Source organism: Prionailurus viverrinus, chromosome B3 (genome assembly GCF_022837055.1).
Source record: "Prionailurus viverrinus isolate Anna chromosome B3, UM_Priviv_1.0, whole genome shotgun sequence".
Taxonomy (NCBI): Eukaryota; Metazoa; Chordata; class Mammalia; order Carnivora; family Felidae; genus Prionailurus; species Prionailurus viverrinus.
The window spans coordinates 47,398,398-47,417,336 of record NC_062566.1 but is presented as its reverse complement, the minus strand read 5'-3'; the positions used below and the strand labels follow the sequence as shown (position 1 = coordinate 47,417,336).

The 18,939-nt window shown below is 39.9% G+C and overlaps 1 protein-coding gene across 5 annotated transcripts in view; it reads right to left on the bottom strand.

Annotated features, from left to right (window-relative positions):
* Nucleotides 1-4,447: 4,447 nt before the first annotated feature.
* Nucleotides 4,448-18,939, bottom strand: part of MYO5A (myosin VA) — a 191,882-nt gene continuing 177,390 nt past the window's right edge. For all 5 annotated transcript variants that reach the window (XM_047862541.1, XM_047862544.1, XM_047862542.1 and 2 more), the window contains 8 exons: nucleotides 17,939-18,085; nucleotides 15,725-15,879; nucleotides 13,665-13,754; nucleotides 11,949-12,099; nucleotides 9,510-9,792; nucleotides 7,877-8,051; nucleotides 6,433-6,513; nucleotides 4,448-6,154 (listed from right to left, as the gene is read on the bottom strand). In XM_047862541.1, the coding sequence (XP_047718497.1) occupies nucleotides 6,002-6,154; nucleotides 6,433-6,513; nucleotides 7,877-8,051; nucleotides 9,510-9,792; nucleotides 11,949-12,099; nucleotides 13,665-13,754; nucleotides 15,725-15,879; nucleotides 17,939-18,085 (1,235 nt within the window). In that variant the 3' untranslated portion in view covers nucleotides 4,448-6,001. The remainder of the gene's footprint in view (nucleotides 6,155-6,432; nucleotides 6,514-7,876; nucleotides 8,052-9,509; nucleotides 9,793-11,948; nucleotides 12,100-13,664; nucleotides 13,755-15,724; nucleotides 15,880-17,938; nucleotides 18,086-18,939) is intronic.

The following is an 18,939-nucleotide window of genomic DNA, read 5'->3' as shown; positions in this document are numbered from 1 at the left end:
TTAGTGACGCACATTTACTAAGGACAACATTAGACAACTACAAATTTAGAGCGTAAATGTCAATCTGATATTGTTTTGGTTTTCATCTTATCACTAGGTGATATCTAGTGAAAACCCAGGTTTCAAAGGCTTTTGCTGATATGAGGTGAATTGTTAACTTATTTTTAAAAATTCCATGTGGGATATGCTGGGATGGTTTCAGTTTAAAACCAGAGGTGGTTGATAGTGCCTTTCACTTCTCAGTATTTCTGCTTCCTTTCTAATGGATGAGTATTTTACCTAAGAACTTTTCAAAGATTAACCATATCATGTTTTTCTATGTAGATCAAAATAGAATTCCTTTTACAGACCCAACAAGGAAAAATATTTGAAAAACTTCAATGTTCGTTTTCATTGTAGTTAAAAGGCATATCCATTTCACAGCAAATTAATAATTAAAGTTAATAATTAAAATACAATATGTTAAATCTCATGAGCTCATTCCGGTGTAACACTGTTAGAGCAATTTAAATTTTCCAAGGACACAAAAAAGTGAACATTACTCCAAGAGTCCACAAAAATACATAACTAGGAATCATAAATTACAACATACATATCCACATTTAAAGGAAAAATTCACCATTTGTTGGAAAATATTAAATGGCTCAAGTGATTTAGAGAGCCTGAAATATAGGCTACAGTTTTATAACATGTGGTACCAATAAGATATTTGAAACTATTGACTGAAAAATGCATGAAAATGTACTGACCTACCAAGCATTAAATTATACGTACCAGTTTCCACGCAAGGAACATTTTTCTTTCAAATATTTCAAGCTATATCACAATACTAAGGAAATGTTAATCGTTTTCAGTCATTTTAGGAAGCTAATGACACTCATTAAGTTAAGCTAATGAACATTTTCGCTAGACCAAATTATAAAATTAAAAAATGTATAAAATGCATTTTGGCAGGTATTTTACAGATTACTTTTCAGTTCCTGATCTGTTGAGAAGTCTACTGTAACTCCAGGTTGATTTAATTTAGGGTAATACAATGGAATAGAATTTACAGCACTCTTCCCTATTTTCATTCAAACTTTTACATATAGTACAGGGTTCTTTAAAAAATTTTTTAAAGCATGTCCATGGAAGGTGTTACAGCTGTACCCTTTACCTGTATCAAGAAAAGATCTGGGGAAAACAAGCCATTTAAGCATTACCAAGAAGTGAACTGATCTATTTCTTCCATATGTTCATTTGCTTACTTGTGACACCAAGCCCCCCAAACTCAGGAACACTGTCTCAGCCCACATTCACTGGCTCTGAGACTGGTGCTGCCTGAGTTCCAACACCTGTTTGGAAATAACAGAAAAGAAAAAGAAGGAGAAGTAACAGGAGGGGAGAGTCATGCAGGAAGAAAAGGAATTAGCGGTTGGAGGCCACACCCAACCAAAACCCTCACAAAACCTTGAGAAACACGGCAAGATATCCTCTCCAGGTAAGTCGGTCCCTTACAGAGGAAAAGTTCCAGAGAACTTAAGGCAGCTCTCGGAGGGAAGGGAGCAGGGGTTAAGGCGGTCCTCACAGCACGCCCTGAGAAGAAATTACAACGCACTTAACCATGAACGGAGGCCACAGCAATACACACAGCCTCTCTGACATGCATGCACATAGCGTACCTCCTAGCTCCAAAGTAAACACCGGCAGCATGCACACACCAAAATGTCCAAACACACGGACATGGATACGGCTTGCCCACAGACAGGCCTCAGAAGGTACCCAGGGGCTTGATGGCCGGCTGCATAGCTCGTCTGGTGGCTCTTGTGCTGGCTCTGAGGAGTGTGTGTATGGAGACTGACTTTCCTCCGAACTTTTGGGAGGCTTTCACTGCTTCCAGTCAGTTTGAGCCAGCCTGCCACTAATTAAAGACCTAAGCACAGAGTGTTGCACCTTTCAAGGGAGCTCTGACTCATTACAAAAATCACACCTAGTTATAGAAGGTAACTGACAAAAAGAAAGCCACCAGGCTCTGGGCACTTCATCTCGTTAGCACAGACAACCTGGTCCTTGGCACTTGCTCAGTTCCCGTATGCCCGTTGCCAATTTTGATAAGAAAAAAAAAAAGCACCTCTTGTTGACCCAGGGTACCCCATGGGTACCAGGAGAAACCAAATGTCACCTCGAGATCTTTTACTTTCCTGCTCCCACCTGCCACACTGACACTGCTACATTCAGGAAAGCGGCATGGCAGGAGGGCTGTGTGACCTCAGCAAGTCACTGACCTCTTTCTGTGTAGCATCAGCAAGTGACTATAGTAGCTACCCTTTCTGCCTTCCAGTGCTGTTGTGAGGACACAATGAGGTAACAGAGGAAGTGCGCTGAAGAAAAGCATAGCCAGATACAATGTCCTGTTCTGCACTACTTTCAGCAGGAGAATCTAAGGGTCACATGCTAAGTTTTGCTTTCTATTTTATTCTAAACAATTGCAGTTACCCAGAGGATCCTTGATTATGCCTCCTGGGGAACTCTACATTCTGGTAACTGTGTGTGTGTGTGTGTGTGTGTGTGTGTGTGTGAGAGAGAGAGAGAGAGAGAGAGACAGACAGACAGACAGACAAGGTGGGGTGGGGAGGGCAGGTTGGTGCATGAATATTATGTGAGGATTTCTCAGGATAGGACAGGTACCCCTTGACCTAGGGTTACCAGGATAGTAATTTCTTAAAACAATCACTACACTGAAATTCCCAATATTTTCATAGCCTCCCTCACATGGTATTAAAAGATCTGATCTGTGTTATGCATAATTACTCACCCAGAAAGAGCCAAACGGGATAAAGCAAATCATACAAACTGACCAGGATCCTCAAATTTCCTTTTGGTGGGCTTTGGAATGTATCTTTTTGTACTTTTGCACTTGACAAAAGAAGTGTCAGGTACATGGATATTTTTCAAAACTTCCAAAGTAATCACTTTATGGATCTTATTTTCCCTCTTCTTTATAGTAACGCTCAGGTCAGGCAGACCAAAGCCTTAAGCCAAGGAAAGCTACAAGGAAAACTGCTCCTAATTTTTCAGCCTTGCATTCCAAGGTATGAGCTAGGTCTATAGGTAAGGTGAGTGAGGAGACTATTGAGAAGGGGCTACGAAGATAGGACTGTGTTCTTTCAAGATTTTTCTGTGAATCCCTACTGTGTGTCACAAGGGAATTATGAAAAAGCAAATTAGTGATAATGTTAAAGAATGTACTGCTGAGAAGCGAGAACAAGAAGTTGTGCAAAGATCGGCCTGAAGTCAGGCCAGGGGGGCAATTGAGGACTGACTCTACTGCCTTCAGCATAGTCAGAGCAGCTGAGCAGACAGGCAAGTGGTGTATGGTCCGGCTGAGGGAGGGGAAAGAGTGAACAATGGAATGCGCGGCTGGAAGGCTGGGGAAGGGATGTTTGAAGTTGGGTGAGGAAATGTGGTTGGAGAGAGGGTGGGCTGTCCTAAGAGGGGCTCAAGGAAACCCTTAGTAAACAAATAACTGTTGCATCCTCAAGAAAGTAGCACACGGAGTCATTTATCAGGTCTTGGGGTTCCCTGGTTGTAAGGTTGTAGTCTTGTAATGACTAAAGATCTTTATGTCGCTAAGAGAAGTTGATTCCGATCCCCATCTCGGGTTCTGGGTAGGCCTTGGAGGAAGCTGGAGCCTGGAATAGTAGAGTCTTTGCGTGGCCATCACTGAACAGGAGAGATTCTGGCCCAGGTGTGGAATGGAGGCTTCAGCACTTTCCAGCACAAAGGCAGGAGACAAGAGAGAGATGTTTGAGGATATGAGCCGTCTGGGCTCAGATAAAGGGCTGCAACGGCAGTAGGAGCTACAGCATGCTCTTGAAGACCTGACAAGATTCAGGGCATGCACATTACACAGGGACTAAGCTGGGAAAGGGCCCAGGAGGATTTCCAGGTCTGAGGTGGACAGCCTGCATCATCATGACATTTTTTTGGCGTTTCCCCTGTGCAATGAGTCAGTACTCTGGCACATTCAGTACTAACCAAGAGGTAAGAGTTCATTGTTCACTGAAAACCACATTGACAGTTGGGGAAAACTAAGAGAACCTGATTGGATCAGTAGTGTTTTTGGCTGGTTTTGCAAATAAATAAATGTATCCAAACTGAATATGGCAGTACATGATTCAATAAAAATTACTAAAACTAATTCACTTTTTAAAAGCATGTATGTAAATCATGTACATTTAAGAAAGGTTATAGCTACACCAACTTGTGGCTTTACATTTTATTAAACCCCTAGAATTAACAGGCACCAAACAGTGATCTTTCAATTAGAGGGTGAACTCACTGAGTAACTGTATCTAGTTTTTCTAGGACCTAAGAGCCAAAAGGAGAGAATTTTAGATGTGGAAGGGTCCAACTCTCTTACTGTATAAATGAGGAATGTGAGGCCCAAATAAGTTAACAGACAGTATTTATCTTTTAATAACAATCTTTATCATTGATTTGAAACTGTTTGACTTCCATTAATATTGCACATGTATTAATGTCATTTTTCATAGACCATCTAACAGTTAAGTTATATAAATCTATGATTGTAATTCAGAACCAGAGTTTCTAATGAAAACTAAGAATTTGCTTTTGCACAACCTGAAAGATTTACTGTATAGGATGTCCAGGAAAAACTGAGAATATGTTTAATTAGAATTTCAGAATGAAACTTCTAGGATCTGGCTCTTACTGAAACAAATCCTCTAAAATTCAGCAGTCTTCTTACATAAGTCTTAAAGTATTTCTAGTATGATGCTCTTTAAAGTATCTAGTGGTACTGAGAACATGTATAGAAGTTGCAAAGCCTAAAAAAATGGAATCATAGTATTTATTATATACCTTGTTTTGCATAATTTATAGGATAATCAAGGTTTCAAGACCCGAACCATGACTATGCTGACACTCTTCTCTAGATAGTGACTGAGATTAATTCTTAATAAATTAAGAAGAAAGAAAACCTGGCTGGGTTGAAAATATGCAGTGCAGGAATCTGATCTGGGAACTAAAAATAAATCACTTCACAGAACACTGTACCCTGATGTGATATCCACCCAGGGAAAATTAATGAGCACATCAATGTAATACATTCTGAATAAATAACGACATCAACAATAGCCACTTTGTCTAATCCTATCCCTAAATGTCAAACATTTTGTCATATTACTACATGACTTCCCAGTGTCCGCTACTCGTGCAGGGGAATCTGTATATATTTGCACATAATCCAGTTAAAATGGTCTGATTGAATTGTAAACAGAGTTGATAAAAGAGAAGCTTACTGTTGTAGTGCCTAATAAGAATATCGCTTACATGTTAAAGTATACAGTATGTAGCAGCAATTTAAAATGCTCAGTAAACTACAGTACAAATGGACTTCTATGCTATATGGCAAACCAACATTCTCTTAATATCTCTATATCAGAGTGACACATATAAGGAAGTTACTTGACCAATTACTTTACATATTGCCAGTTTATTTCTTTGATCCAGTTTGACAATATCAACATAATTGATTCCTGAACTGATATGATATGTACTCAATGGCAATTTTTCTTTCAATTCTTCTGGTTCACACAGAGGAGGTTCTTTGTTGGTGCCTTCCTAACAACAGCTCATAGCTGGAATTTATATTTTTACCATACTATTAGGATGCAGTGCTAAGGATTTAAAATAAATGCTGGCAGCTGGAGACACTTTTCCCCCTTCTGTCTGCCATTTACCTGCATGTAACTCAGGATACCTAACTGATCAAGGGTGAGTGTTGCTATGAATTAAAGGTAACACAGTACAAAGAAGCCTAATTGTCTTTCCAAGGTGATGAAAGTATTTAGGGAGATTTCCAGTTAATAACCTCTTGTTTGAAAGATACTCAGTACTTTCTCTTTAGAGCATATTTTCAGTAGCTCACTGGAAATAATGAGTTCTTATTTCAGGCAAGAAATTTACTGTCACTGTTTGCCTTGACATCACATCACTTTCAGACCCGTGATATGAATCCCAGGCCCAGGCTGGCTGGAATTTGGATGGTTTCTAGTGCGAGGGAGGATGGGTTAAAAGGAAAGGTGACAGGAAAGATGTGTTTAGCATCCATGAGCAGCTGAGGAGAGTCTTTCCTGTCTCGTAAACGCATCTGAGATTTAAAAACAAAAAACAGAACATCAGTTCTTTGAATCTACAAATATTTTTTTCCCACCAAAAATCTACCAAAAAGTCTTCAACTGCTAAAGAATGTTTATATTTGTTTTAAAATCACTGCATTTTTTCTAATAATCTGTTACCAAAAGTTAATGCACTGTCAGAATGAGATAATACAATAACAAAACCACACTTTCCTTCAATAAACTGTAAATTTCCATTCAAAAGACTGTGTTGGTGAATCAAAGGAAAAGAAAGCCTGGGAGATCTTACCTGTATAGTACGAATAAATGATACAGAGACTCTTTCTTCAAACTCATTAACTGGAGTATACAAATTCAACACTTTGACAATCTGCAAGAAATGAAATGATCAAAGTTTTCAGCATATAACCAAATACACACTGGGTGCTGATAATCTGGGAAACTAAAAGGATCTGTGCATACAGTTTATAATTCTACTCAGGGCTGGGTTGGGATGAGGGAAGAGGGAGCTAGTCTAAAGGGCACATTTACCTTTACTATGTGAATTTTTAAAATAAGAATGTATTAATGTATTATCTGTACTTTTAAGAAGAAATATAAATCTGGAAAAACAATCAAACTATACAAAAGAACACAACATGAAAAGGAAAAGTGTCTCACTCAATCTTCCCAGTCTAACCCAAATGGCAACTTTTAACAGTGTCCCTAGTTTCCATCTAGCTGCTTTCTATACATATTCTATGTATAGTTTGTGAAGATGTCTACGTTATGAGATGCGTAAAGAACATTAAGAAAGCCCAAGAGTCAGCATAGAAATAACTGGCAAAAGAAAAATGGGTAAGGTTTATGCCTATTTCTTGCCTCGTGCTGTTGCCACTGTCCTCAAATGTCCTTCTCACTTCCTTAAATTCAATACCCAGCTTAATGGAGCATTCCTCGAACACAGTGACTGCCCCTCGGCACTTCCTTTAGACATCTTACTGTAGAACTTGCTAGAACCTCTTATAGTAGAATCAGTTAGGTACATCTGCCTTGTCTACTAAACTGGAAATTCTTTTTAGGCAAGGATTGTTTCTTATTTTTTGAAGCATCTCCCCCAGCAACAGGTATGGTGCCTCAAGATAGGAGCTCAATTAGTCATTTATTGAAATAAAGGAATAAGAATAATCTGTCTTAAAATAGAGAAGTCTAAAATATCATTCAATTATCAAATAGTATGGAAAATTACTTTTTGGAATACCGGTTCCATAGAATGCAGAGAATGTACATCCCATGAGAGCAGGGACATTGTTTTGTTCTTGGTTGTATCTCAGTGCCTGGGACATTATGCAGAACACTATACACAATGAATAAATATTTACTGAGAGGCGCCTGGGTGGCTCAGTCAGTTAAGCATCAACTCTTGATTTTTGACTTAGGTCATGATCTCACGGTTCATGAGCCCTGCGTTGGGCTCTGTGCTGACAGTGTGAAGCCTGCTTGGGATTCTCTCTCTCTCTCCCTCAGAATAAATAAATAAACATTAAAAAATAAATAAATATTTATTAAATGTTGACTGTGGATGACTGAGTTGCTAGTAAAGTCTCCTTTAAGACCTGTATAGGTATATGTCTTCTCTGACACATATGAAGTCAGCTCAGAGACCAGAGCAATGGCTAGGAGACCTCCTCACTTCCCTGAGCAGCACCTGTGAGGAGTGCTACCTTACCGCACAGCAGGGCAAGGTGTTTTACCTGGGCAGTAGTTAAAGCACTGCACATGGAACAGATGGCTTCTGCGTCATCATCTGTCTTCTTTTTCACTTGCAAAAGCTGCGCAGCCTGAATGAGAGGTTCCAGGGTTTCTTTAGCCCCACTGTTCATCAGATTCTTGTCACGCAGCCACTCTTCCAGTTGACTGACATTGTACCTGTGCCAAAAAAAGAGAGAGGGAGAGAATGCAAATTCACCGAATGTTGTCATAAATGTCTTAATTTTTTATGTATGGCTTTGTCAGGAATTTCAGTTAAAATGACAGCCAGTATTTTTGTTCAATTTTCTTAAATCTTACCAGTGCTTAAAATTTTATTATAGCCATAAGGTTTATAATCATAATTATATAAGAGTAAGTGACTAGAGAATATAATTAACTTCAATGGAAGGTAGAAATATAGCCATTACAGCAAAAGTTATGAAATATGACTTGCTGAAAGACAAAATAGAACACACAATATGGCTGTGTCCTTATTAAACAGCTGACCGGAAAACACTTTCTAGCTTCTCTTACAATTTCAGAGGGTAGAATCAATAACCTCTGAGTATCCATTCCTCTTTATTAGAGGTTAAATTCCAAGTTAGTCAAGAAAAACAAGATCCTTCCGCACAGACCTTGTGCTCCAGCTCTGTTTAGGGAAGAGCCTGGGTGATAGGGTAGTGGCCTGAGGAAGCTCAGGGATGGAAGGACAGCAGGGTAAGTGGGGGCCGCTGGAAGAGACGAAGACTCCAAATATGGAGAGAGACATGGAAACTGCACAGACGCCAAGGTTACAAGAGGTGGTCAACCAAGCGACAGTGGTTTTCATACTAAAATGCTAAAGGGACACATGAGCAGCACTACACAATCAGGCAAATAGGAGACCGTATGTTATTACGATGGTGCTTCACGTGTATAAACAAAGCTTACAGAGAAATAAATCCTACTACTTGAGTGGGAGGCATTATCTTTCTAACATTAACTACAATGGCTGTGCGTCAGATTAGAAAATTTGAAAAGAATGCCAAGGTTTCCTGAGATTAACTTTTGTAAGAGAAATCCTTTTTTCCTCTCTTGGCAAATATTCTATTTTAAAATAAATTTATTTGCAAAAAAAAATCAATTCTATTATGAGTATGAGGTTATGTGGTGGAGTAGTTGGGCATAAAACTGAGTGCACATTTTCTTAAGAGATGAGGGGCATATTTGAAGTTAGTAACAGATCTATTAGACACGTTCTTGTTACCATGGTACAAAAAGTGTTTTGTCAAAATAACTTTCTAAGAGAAGTCAAGCATCAGAACTCTTCATTATAAAGAATTAGCTATTTTGTTATGTACAATTAAAACACATGCAAACGGCAAGGAAGCAGCTATCTCAACTGTAAGAATTTTGCATCATCTTCTCTCCATTCCCTCAAACAAATTAGCGTCACAGTGGAGCGGGGTTCCCAACTAGTGGTGGGTAGAGCCTACTGAAAGGCACAGTCAGGAGCGGTAATGAATGAAAGTGGAGAAGCCCAGCCAGCCAAGTGAAAGCAGCTCCATGTCCGGTCCTCCTGTGCTGCCCGGCTGGCGGTAGCAGACATCGGGTGCACTGACCTCAAACAAGCCATCAGCTTTGGTGTTCGCTCACCTGATCTGCATGCCTTTACTCCAGGAGCACATGTCCTTCCGCAGAAGGAGGTTGTTCAGGGTGATGGCCCCAACAATGTAGAACATCTGTTTGACCACCTGCTTGATCAGTTCAGGGTCCATGCCGTGCTGACACATGACTGAGTGGAAGGAGTTGAGCTGCCGGAGGATGGAGTCCAGTGTGTAGGTGCCCTCGTCAGCGATGCTGGAGGTTCGCTTTCTTAGCCCTGTGGGCTTCACCCCAGACACGCCCTGAATGGTTTCATGCTCCAGCATGCCAGAGACTGCGGGAGTAGTTCAAGTGTTAGAAGAGAAGATGCGTGTTCCACGTGCATACACGCATGCTCACACATGCTCTCACACATTCAATTGAGGAAGATCATCTGAGTATCAAAACAGAGGGAGAAGGAACTTCCCAAAAAGAGGGCTTCCAGATTTTAAACTTCAATGAAGGAATAATTCTTAAATGTGAAAATTTACCATGAAACTAAGAAATCGTAATGGTGTATTTTGAAAAATAGGAAGCAGCAACCTTATAACAACACAAGTGTGTGATATCTTGGGAGGGTTTTTGAGAAAGATGTAGCAGTTAGGGAGAAGATAAGATATTCTCCAGGGATATCTGAACCCCACAGGCAAACAAATTAAGTTGCAAGTACAAGAGGAGATTGGGCAGTGGTTGTGGAGAAGCCTTGAGAGGGGATGGTCGTGTGGGGCTGGAGAACTGGGCCATTCCTTGCCCTGAACTTTCCACAGTGGCAGAGAGGCCCCGGGGTTAGCCTCAGCCTCCCAGAACTCAGTTTTCTCGAATCTGGGGCACTGCTGCTCCCTCCACTGTGCCCTCACAGTGTTTGGCTTATGCCCCCTCGAGGATGGTTGTGGGATGACCACCGCTTGGACTGACAGCGCCTTGACAGCAGGGGCCATTCCCGATTCAGTTTTTACATTCTCCTATTCATTTTACATCTCACAGTGCTAAACGTGGCTTCCACAGCACCTGACAATGACACAAAACACTGGTGGTTATTATCACATCACTGGGAGATGGGGAAAGCAGTTTAAAGGGGGGCATCTTGGAGGTAAACTTCTTATTTAGCCAATAAAAATAGGCAAACATAGAAGAAATATTGGCTGAAGTTGACCTCTGTGTCCGTGTCACCTCTTACATTGTAGCTGACCTAGGTCGCTTTGAACACAACCTTTAGGGGACAACTGAAGAACTGATGACTGAAGTCCCGTGAAGAAATCACTGCTATCTCCCATGGCTTCCTCAGCCTTTTTGGTTTCTAGTTGGTTAACTGTGGGCCTATGATGGAAGACAGAATACTAAAGGCAATGAAGAAGTTGTGGAAATGTGGAAAACACATAGGTAGGAAAAGAAAGTGTAGCTGGAAGTAGCCTTAAGAAGGTGTTGCTGATTTGCCTGAAGATAACAGAGTTTGATAACTTAAAACAAATTTAATTCAATGCATTCAAAACTAGCATCCTGCAATTTATATATGCCTCCTAATTCCTATTTCATGAATGCTACCCATTCCGAAGGAATAGAGGTAGTATAGTACATAAATACACACTCAGAGTGAGCATACGCATATAAAAGAGAGGTATGTGGACTCACACACCTAGCTGAATACACATATATAGAAACACACACACGTGCACACTCCAGTCACTCATCCACTGAGAAAATGCTACTTGAAACCAAATTGCCTTTAACAATTCCGTAGGGGCCACAAGATGAACAACCCACCGTGGAGTGTCTGACACCTATTCTTGTTGCTGTGGTACCCCGCAGCCCTTTTACTGTAGCCTAATAGGCAAAGTGCAAACTCTCCCCAGCCTCCTTAGTCTTAGATGGGCCCTGAGGAGGCTCAGTGTAGCAGTGTCCTGGACCAGAGTTTAAAGTTTTAATTTTTGAGGGGCGCCTGGGTGGCGCAGTCGGTTAAGCGTCCGACTTCAGCCAGGTCACGATCTCGCGGTCCGTGAGTTCGAGCCCCGCGTCAGGCTCTGGGCTGATGGCTCAGAGCCTGGAGCCTGTTTCCGATTCTGTGTCTCCCTCTCTCTCTGCCCCTCCCCTGTTCATGCTCTGTCTCTCTCTGTCCCAAAAATAAATAAACGTTGAAAAAAAAAATTTAAAAAAAAAAAGTTTTAATTTTTGAAAACTTGACAAGGTATGAGGTATATTGATGGGTATATAGCATAACCCGGTCTTAAGGGAGAGGACTCACACAGTGGGGAGATTAACTAGATACTGCCATTTCGATCATATGGAAGCAGTGATTCTGATGTATCCCAGTTAGTCACGGCTGGGGTTCTGGGATTCCTCAGCTAATTTCAGGACTGGGTCTTACTACTTTATGTTCTTTGTATGAAGAAACAAATGCCACTGGTGGGCACATGAGGTAGACAGACCTCGATGTCAGCAATGCTCTCGCCTTACCGATCATTGGCTGAAGGATGTTCTCTAACACCCGCACGAGCTGCTGGTAGATCTGAATGGCTAAGTCACTTAGCACCTGCCGGTACTCAGCCAGGTCAAAGTTGGTGAGGCAGTGTTCATTCTGGCGAGACGTGTTGTGTTTCATAAAGCCCTAGAGCCATAAAGCAGAGTTACTGACACCCGTGAAATAAAAGCTCTCTTCTAACTCCCTCGTTTGATCAGACGGCTCCTGCTGTCTTTCCTCTGAAGAGTTTCCTGTCTGCTCTGCTCTTGAATGCCAGACAGTCATTCTCAAATGCTGGTGTTTGTTTCCATCATATTCCCCTTCCACTTCTTACTAGCTTTTGAATAGTATCTAAAGTTGGCAAGCTAGCATTCAGTGAAACAAGATGGGGGAACTTAGTTTAAAAAAAAAAATTAATGAGTGTTTTCACTTAGGAAGCAGCAGGTTTACTGCCAAACAGTAAATTACCTAAAGCACTAATCTCTTAACTTCCTATTTATAAATATTGCACCTGAAGGGCATACATCATCTTAAACTAGACTGGCTTCTACAGAGATTGGTGAATAAATAAAAAATTTCCCTTGATTATATTTCATTGTAACCATACATGATTTTCAATCCAAGCTTTGAATGGAATCTTTTGGTGGTATGAGCTAAAATGGGAAGCCAACTGTACAGGCAGGTACTTTTGTCAGACATTGCCTGACAAAAGGCAATTGCCTGTTTGATGGATTCTGCACATAATCAAGCATGTGCCTCCCTAAAACTACCTAACAACATGGTCAGAAGTGGGGACTGACAGGACAGTTAATGGCCCCTCGGAGGGATTCTAGTCTGTCTGTCCCACCTACTCAGGGAGCATGTCTTACTCATATTTATATTTTCCGTCATTTGCCGGGATAGTCCCCTGCTGCTAGCCTCTTGGTGCCCAGAAAATGCTACCGCTCAGCTTCTCTGGCTGCTCTCCCAGCACAAGGTGGAGGTATGGAGGGCAGTGGTTAGGGGCACAGGCTCTTGGAGGTGAGCAGACCTAGAATTCTAGCACTGCTCCTTATGGCTAAGAGAACCTGGGCAAAATGATGAACTTCATCGAACTTCAGTTTCCTCATCTGTAAAACTGGGTTATAATCCCTACCTCACAGAGATGTTGCAAGAATTAAATAACATAGAGTAAGTATTATCTGATATATACTGAGCAGACCTTAATAAAGAGTAATTATTAATAGATTACAGTATTGAAATATTAGTTTTGAAGTCTAGTAAACACCTGATGAACATATCACTACAAATAAAAGCAAAACAGGTTTTGGGACCAGTCTAGAGAGACATGCCTTAGCTTGATCACCTTTCATGCATTTGGAAAGCCCAAATCGATGAATTTCTTTAAATAGTTCTATATTTCTCATATCAGTCCTTGAAAAGCCCACTTCCACATGCTGACAAGAGGTTTCACTGCTGGTAACAATTCATCGACAAATGCTCATTTTATTTCTGCTATGCTTCATCAAAATACAAACACTCAGAGGGAAGAAACTATGTCACTGTCTAAATCACTGTTTCATAAACAATGAACATCAAACAAAGCTACAGCATCCAAGCCACCTCTGAACTCAGGCTTCTAAATTAATGGCTAAACATTTTGTGCTTTTCAATTTTTCCCTAAAAAGTTCACAAAGTATATCACACTGGTGTTTTAATGAAGGTTTTCTCACCTCTTCTCCACTGTACTGCTTCAAACAGTGCAAAAATCGGCATGTGTTAGAGAGCCAGAAGGAGACGGTTTCAAAATCATCACCTCTTTTCTGAAAGAGAGAAAAAGGCTAAATTCACTTTTCCTTAGGGAAATAACAACCTGAAGGAAACTGAACAGATACCAGAAGGCCTCAGTTAAATTATAAAGAATTACAAAAATAAATCACATTGCAAAGTCTTACATCATTGCTAGAAAATTTCAACCGAGTTTGTTGGTTGGTTGTTACTTTGCTTGGCATCTAGGTTCTTGCCATTAGAAAAGGATGCCCAGTCACTCAGTTGATGTCAGTTTAATGGTCCCTTTCAGCAGAAAAAAATTCATCAAGCCACAGCTTACCCCAACTCACTTCCTTCAGGATTACTAAGGGGATCAGAGAGGACTAAAAGCATAAAAGGGAATCACAGACTATGAAACGCTGAAAGCTGGATTAGGTTACAAATCAGGTCAACAGTAAGATACAATTCCTGAGCAGAGAATCAGAAACGGGATGAAGGAAGTCCTGTGCAGAAAAGGAGACAGGGGAAGCTGAATAGCTCTTCATCAGGACTGGGGCACATGTCAAACAACCAGTTGCTAAATCAAAACAGGGACTCAAGGCAAATACACTTCAATTCAAAACTGGGATGTGAGACAAGCTCACATCAATTTTAAACGGTATTGAAAGGGTGTTATATTCTAGTACCCATCCCTTTTTAATTTTTAAACAATTTAATATAATAATTAGTTAAATTAGAGAAATGTCTTCTTGCAATTAAGATGAGAGGGAGAAAACACTTTGGTTTTGTGGTCTTTGCAGGAGCTGACTTACAAATTAGTAAAACTTGCAGGCTAAGTGCAATATAGCATCAATACACCAAAAATGAAATGAGTTATATCAGAAGACATTCATCAATTTTTAAACGTTAAATCTTCAGAAACCCCATGTTTTAGTAACCACCATAAAACTAACTGCATAGCATATCTGCACAGCAGGGATGGAGAACCAGCATTTGTCAAAGGTTCACTAGCAGGGACTGCAGGGAGGGTGTGTTCAATGGGGACAGAACTTCAGTTGTAGGGGTATGAAAAAGTTCTGGAGGTGGACAGTGATAGGGTTGGCACAACAATGTGAATATGCTAACGGCACAGAACTAAGCACTGAAAAATGGTTATGCGGTAAATTTTATGTTATATATATTTTACCATAATTTAAAAAATAGTGCATTAAAGACATCTTAGATTTGAAAGCATCCACTGGGCATGTTAACTACCTACTTACCTCCATCCTAAAAGTTCTCATCTAACTTCAGTTAGATAATCAGAAAGCAAAGTGCTTGGAGAACATTTTCTTAGCTCCTCATAGAAACACGTGAGGTAAAGCTAAGTATAATGTTCATTGTTTTTCTAGAGAGGCAAGAGGAGTATTATGCAAGGTGACTCAGTGACTACTGAGTTATGTAGGGCTTTCTACTCTATTACATAATTCTGGTGCCGTTTCCAAATATTTCCTCTCTGTTAGTATCTATGTGTTGCTTCTCACATGGAACCAGGCATTTCAGGTAACAAGGAAAATTATGGGGTAAGTTGGAGAATAAGAGGAAGAAAAGTTGGAAGAAAAATTATAATGTTTTATCAGACATCTTTTTATATGAATGAAACATATGGTATTGAACTTATTTAATACCTTTCTAACTAGAGCAACATACTTCCTAGATATATGGGTCACACTAAGTATTTTTAATTTACTTTTAAGACCTCAAAGCAGACTATTTCCATTTATGGAGAAACTTCATTTACTCTGCACTTAGGTACAATTATATCAAATTAATTTTGATTACTGTTCAACCTGAGCCCCAGTGTAAAAGAAGGCATACAGACGTGTTGCAAGAAAGAATGCTTCCTATAGTGGAAGTTATCAGTGAAGACTGCAAAGTGTCATATCTGGCAACTTAGCTCCAGCTTAAGGAAGGAAAAGTAACTTGGGGCAGATTCTGTCATCATTAAGATTAATTATGAGAATTTTGTTGAACATGAACTGACCTTTAATACTTTTTTGATGCTGTTAATTGTTGATGTTAGCAATGACCTTACTTTCTGATCATCATTCAGGTAGTCAGCATGTCGAACACACATAAACAGGATATACGCTGGTAACCCTGGAATCAAATTGACTGCCACACCACGTGGCTTCAGTTCTGAAAGGAAATGAGGAAAAATAATCTTATATAACACTGAAAGTCTTCATGAGGAATGTTTTGTAAGATACAAAAGCACAGTTCTTGTGAAAGAATTCAATCATTCAGGGCTAAGAGGTCACACTAAAAAAAGAAGCATTTTAATAGCTCATTAAGTAGAGAAATTTTGAGTCTTAGTTGGGACATATGAATCTTAGTTGTCTATATAATGACAACTCCCAAGTTTATATCTCTTGCCCTGACTTTTCCCTTGAATTCCAATTTAATGTATCAACTGGCTTCTTAACACCTCTGCTCAGGCACATCGAACTGAGTCCATTCCAAACCAAGCCACTAGATCCCTTTGGAACCTGCTCTCCCAGGAGCTGTCCCCTTCTCAGTTAAATGGCAGTTCCAGACTTCTGGTTTCTCAAATCATGAGCTTAGTCAGCATCTTTGACTCATTGTTTTCTCACACCACACATCTAATCCAGTAATAAGTCCTATTGGCTCTACCTAGAAAACCCATTCAGAATCCAATTACTTACTCTACTGGCCATCCTAGAATAGACTATGCTCTTCTCCTGGACTGTAGTGATGGCTTCCAGACTAGTTTCCCTGATTCATCCGCTGCTCCCTAATAGTACATTTTTCGCACAACAACCAGAGTGACTCTATACAAAGATGTAGGTCAGATCCTGTCACTCTTGTCCTGAAAATCTTCCAAGTTACTTCTCATCCATTTATAAAATAAAAAATCTTCACTATGGTCAGTGTGATCTGGCCCTGTTCCCTTCCCCAGCTCACAATGAATCTCCTTGTTGTTGGTTGAATATGCCAGGCATGCTACCACTCCAGGGACTATGTACTTACTATTTTCTGCCTGGAATGTTCTTTCCTCAGATATCAGGATGATTTGCCTCCTTACCTCCTTTGATCTCTGTTCAAAGATCACCTTATTGAAGACAACTTTCTGGACAGTCTTATATAAACTAATACATTTGCTTTTACTCTTTATCCTTTTCCCCATTATATGTCTATTTTTTCTCTTTTCTCCACCATCCCCCAATGTAAGATCTATGAGAATAGGGACTTTATTTTCGTTCAGTATCCAGTACCTAGAAAATACTTAGCATGTGGTAGGAGCTCACTAAATGTTATTGAACTGATGAATCTTTGTTAACTCTATGCTTAAAAACCAGTGGCTTCTAAACATTTTTGCTAAATAAAGATCATGCTGAAACTTAAGTGCCTCTGCACCTATATATAGCACTCATGCCATGAACCCTGGGAACATTAAATCAAGTATAATTGCCAATCACATTACTGTCACCCCACACCTGCGGGGAGGAATGCTATGCAAAAGCTGAGAAGAGAGGTTTTTTTCCCTTTTTCAGTTCACAACTTTCAGGCTGTGTGCACTCCCTACTCACTTCCTACTGTCCCCTGAAGAGTCTTCTTGCAGAGCCAGGGGACTTACACACAATCTTAACCCTATGCTGCTCTGAAATGCTTCCTTCATGTCCATTTCATTTGTGCAGTCCTCTCCTTCCATTGCTGGGATCTTTTCCCTAATTCTTTTGTTTCTTCTCTTTTACCAAACTGTTGTTCTTGACATATTTAGTTGTCAAAGGAAGCAAGGAAAAAATGAGATTCAGGAAGTTCAGTGGCTGAGACCAGTGGGTGTTCAACTGTGGCTTACACTTCAGAATCCTTTGAAAGATTGAAAAACATATACCAGACATGGTCAGGCTCTTCCCTCTAGAGATTTTGATGTAATTAGTCTGTGGTGGGGACTGTACGTTAATACTTCTCAAAACCTTCCCCAGGTAATCTAATCTTCAGCCAGAGCTGAGAAGCCCAGGCCTCAAAGGATCCTGATAGGTGGATTCCAGACCAGTCTCCCTGCAGGTTGACTGCAGCATGACGTGGTCAGGATGCTACTGCAGCAGGATCACGCACAGTATGCAGTGATGACTAAAGAAACCAGCGTTGAATATTTCAAACATTAGTGACTAGTCTTTCCCACTGCCGACGCATGTACCAGAAAGACCTTTTATCCCATGCAGAAAATACTTGCCCAGAATCAGGTTCTTAACAAGCTTTTGCTCATCCTCCTTCTTGTATTCCAGCATTCCTTGGAAATCCTTTTCTTTCCTAGGGATATTGACCGGACGGATGGGTTCATCAATGATCTGTCCTGGGGATATGTTCTCCATTTGGCCCACTTCATGAGAAACAAAAAGGAGAAGAAAATATTTTCCAGGTAGAAAAGATAAGAGGGTTCCATAGCCCAATAATTTTAAACGAACTCTATAACAACAGAAGCTTGTCATATTTGCCACTTACTTGTTCCCTCTTTAAATACCTTTTTCTGCTAAAATTGAGTGGACACTTGGCAAAATTATATGGTGATGTCACCCTAACATCCACTAATGCTTGGCTACTATCAATATCAAAGAACCTTACTTGATTTAAAAACATTTTTTTTTTGTTTTTGGTAATAAAATTTACTTTGTAGTAAGATTAAATGTCCCTGAAGTAAGTGGTTTAACTTCTTGGTTAATTAATCAGTACCATCATAATGGTTAAATATACTTAAGCTTTAATCACAGAAGAAAAAATATAATATTCTAGGAAGAAGCAGCAAGAGTATTAAAGATTCCCTGTCACATTTAGCTCTATGAATCCAGTCATCAAAGAAAAAGAACACTTACTTTCACTGTATAATTGCAATCAGTTCAAACCACATCAAGATAAATGGCAGAATAGTGTTTGTTCACACTAGTTGATGTGAAATGTATCATTTTTCACAAAGGCCTTATAAGGCAAAGCACTAACTTTTTCCTACTACCCCTCATCCCCAAAGAAATCATGAGCAGATAAAACACTTCTATTTAATATGATTTCCTAAATATTATTCTGGTTTTTGCTTGTTTGTTTGTAATCAAGTGCTAAACGTCTTAAGTTGTAACCATTTAAAGTACAACCACTGGTTAACAACCCTTTTAGATGTTAAAAATGGTCACTATTGTTAATGGCAGGTGCTAGAGAAGGATTATGCTAAGGATTAAAAAAAAA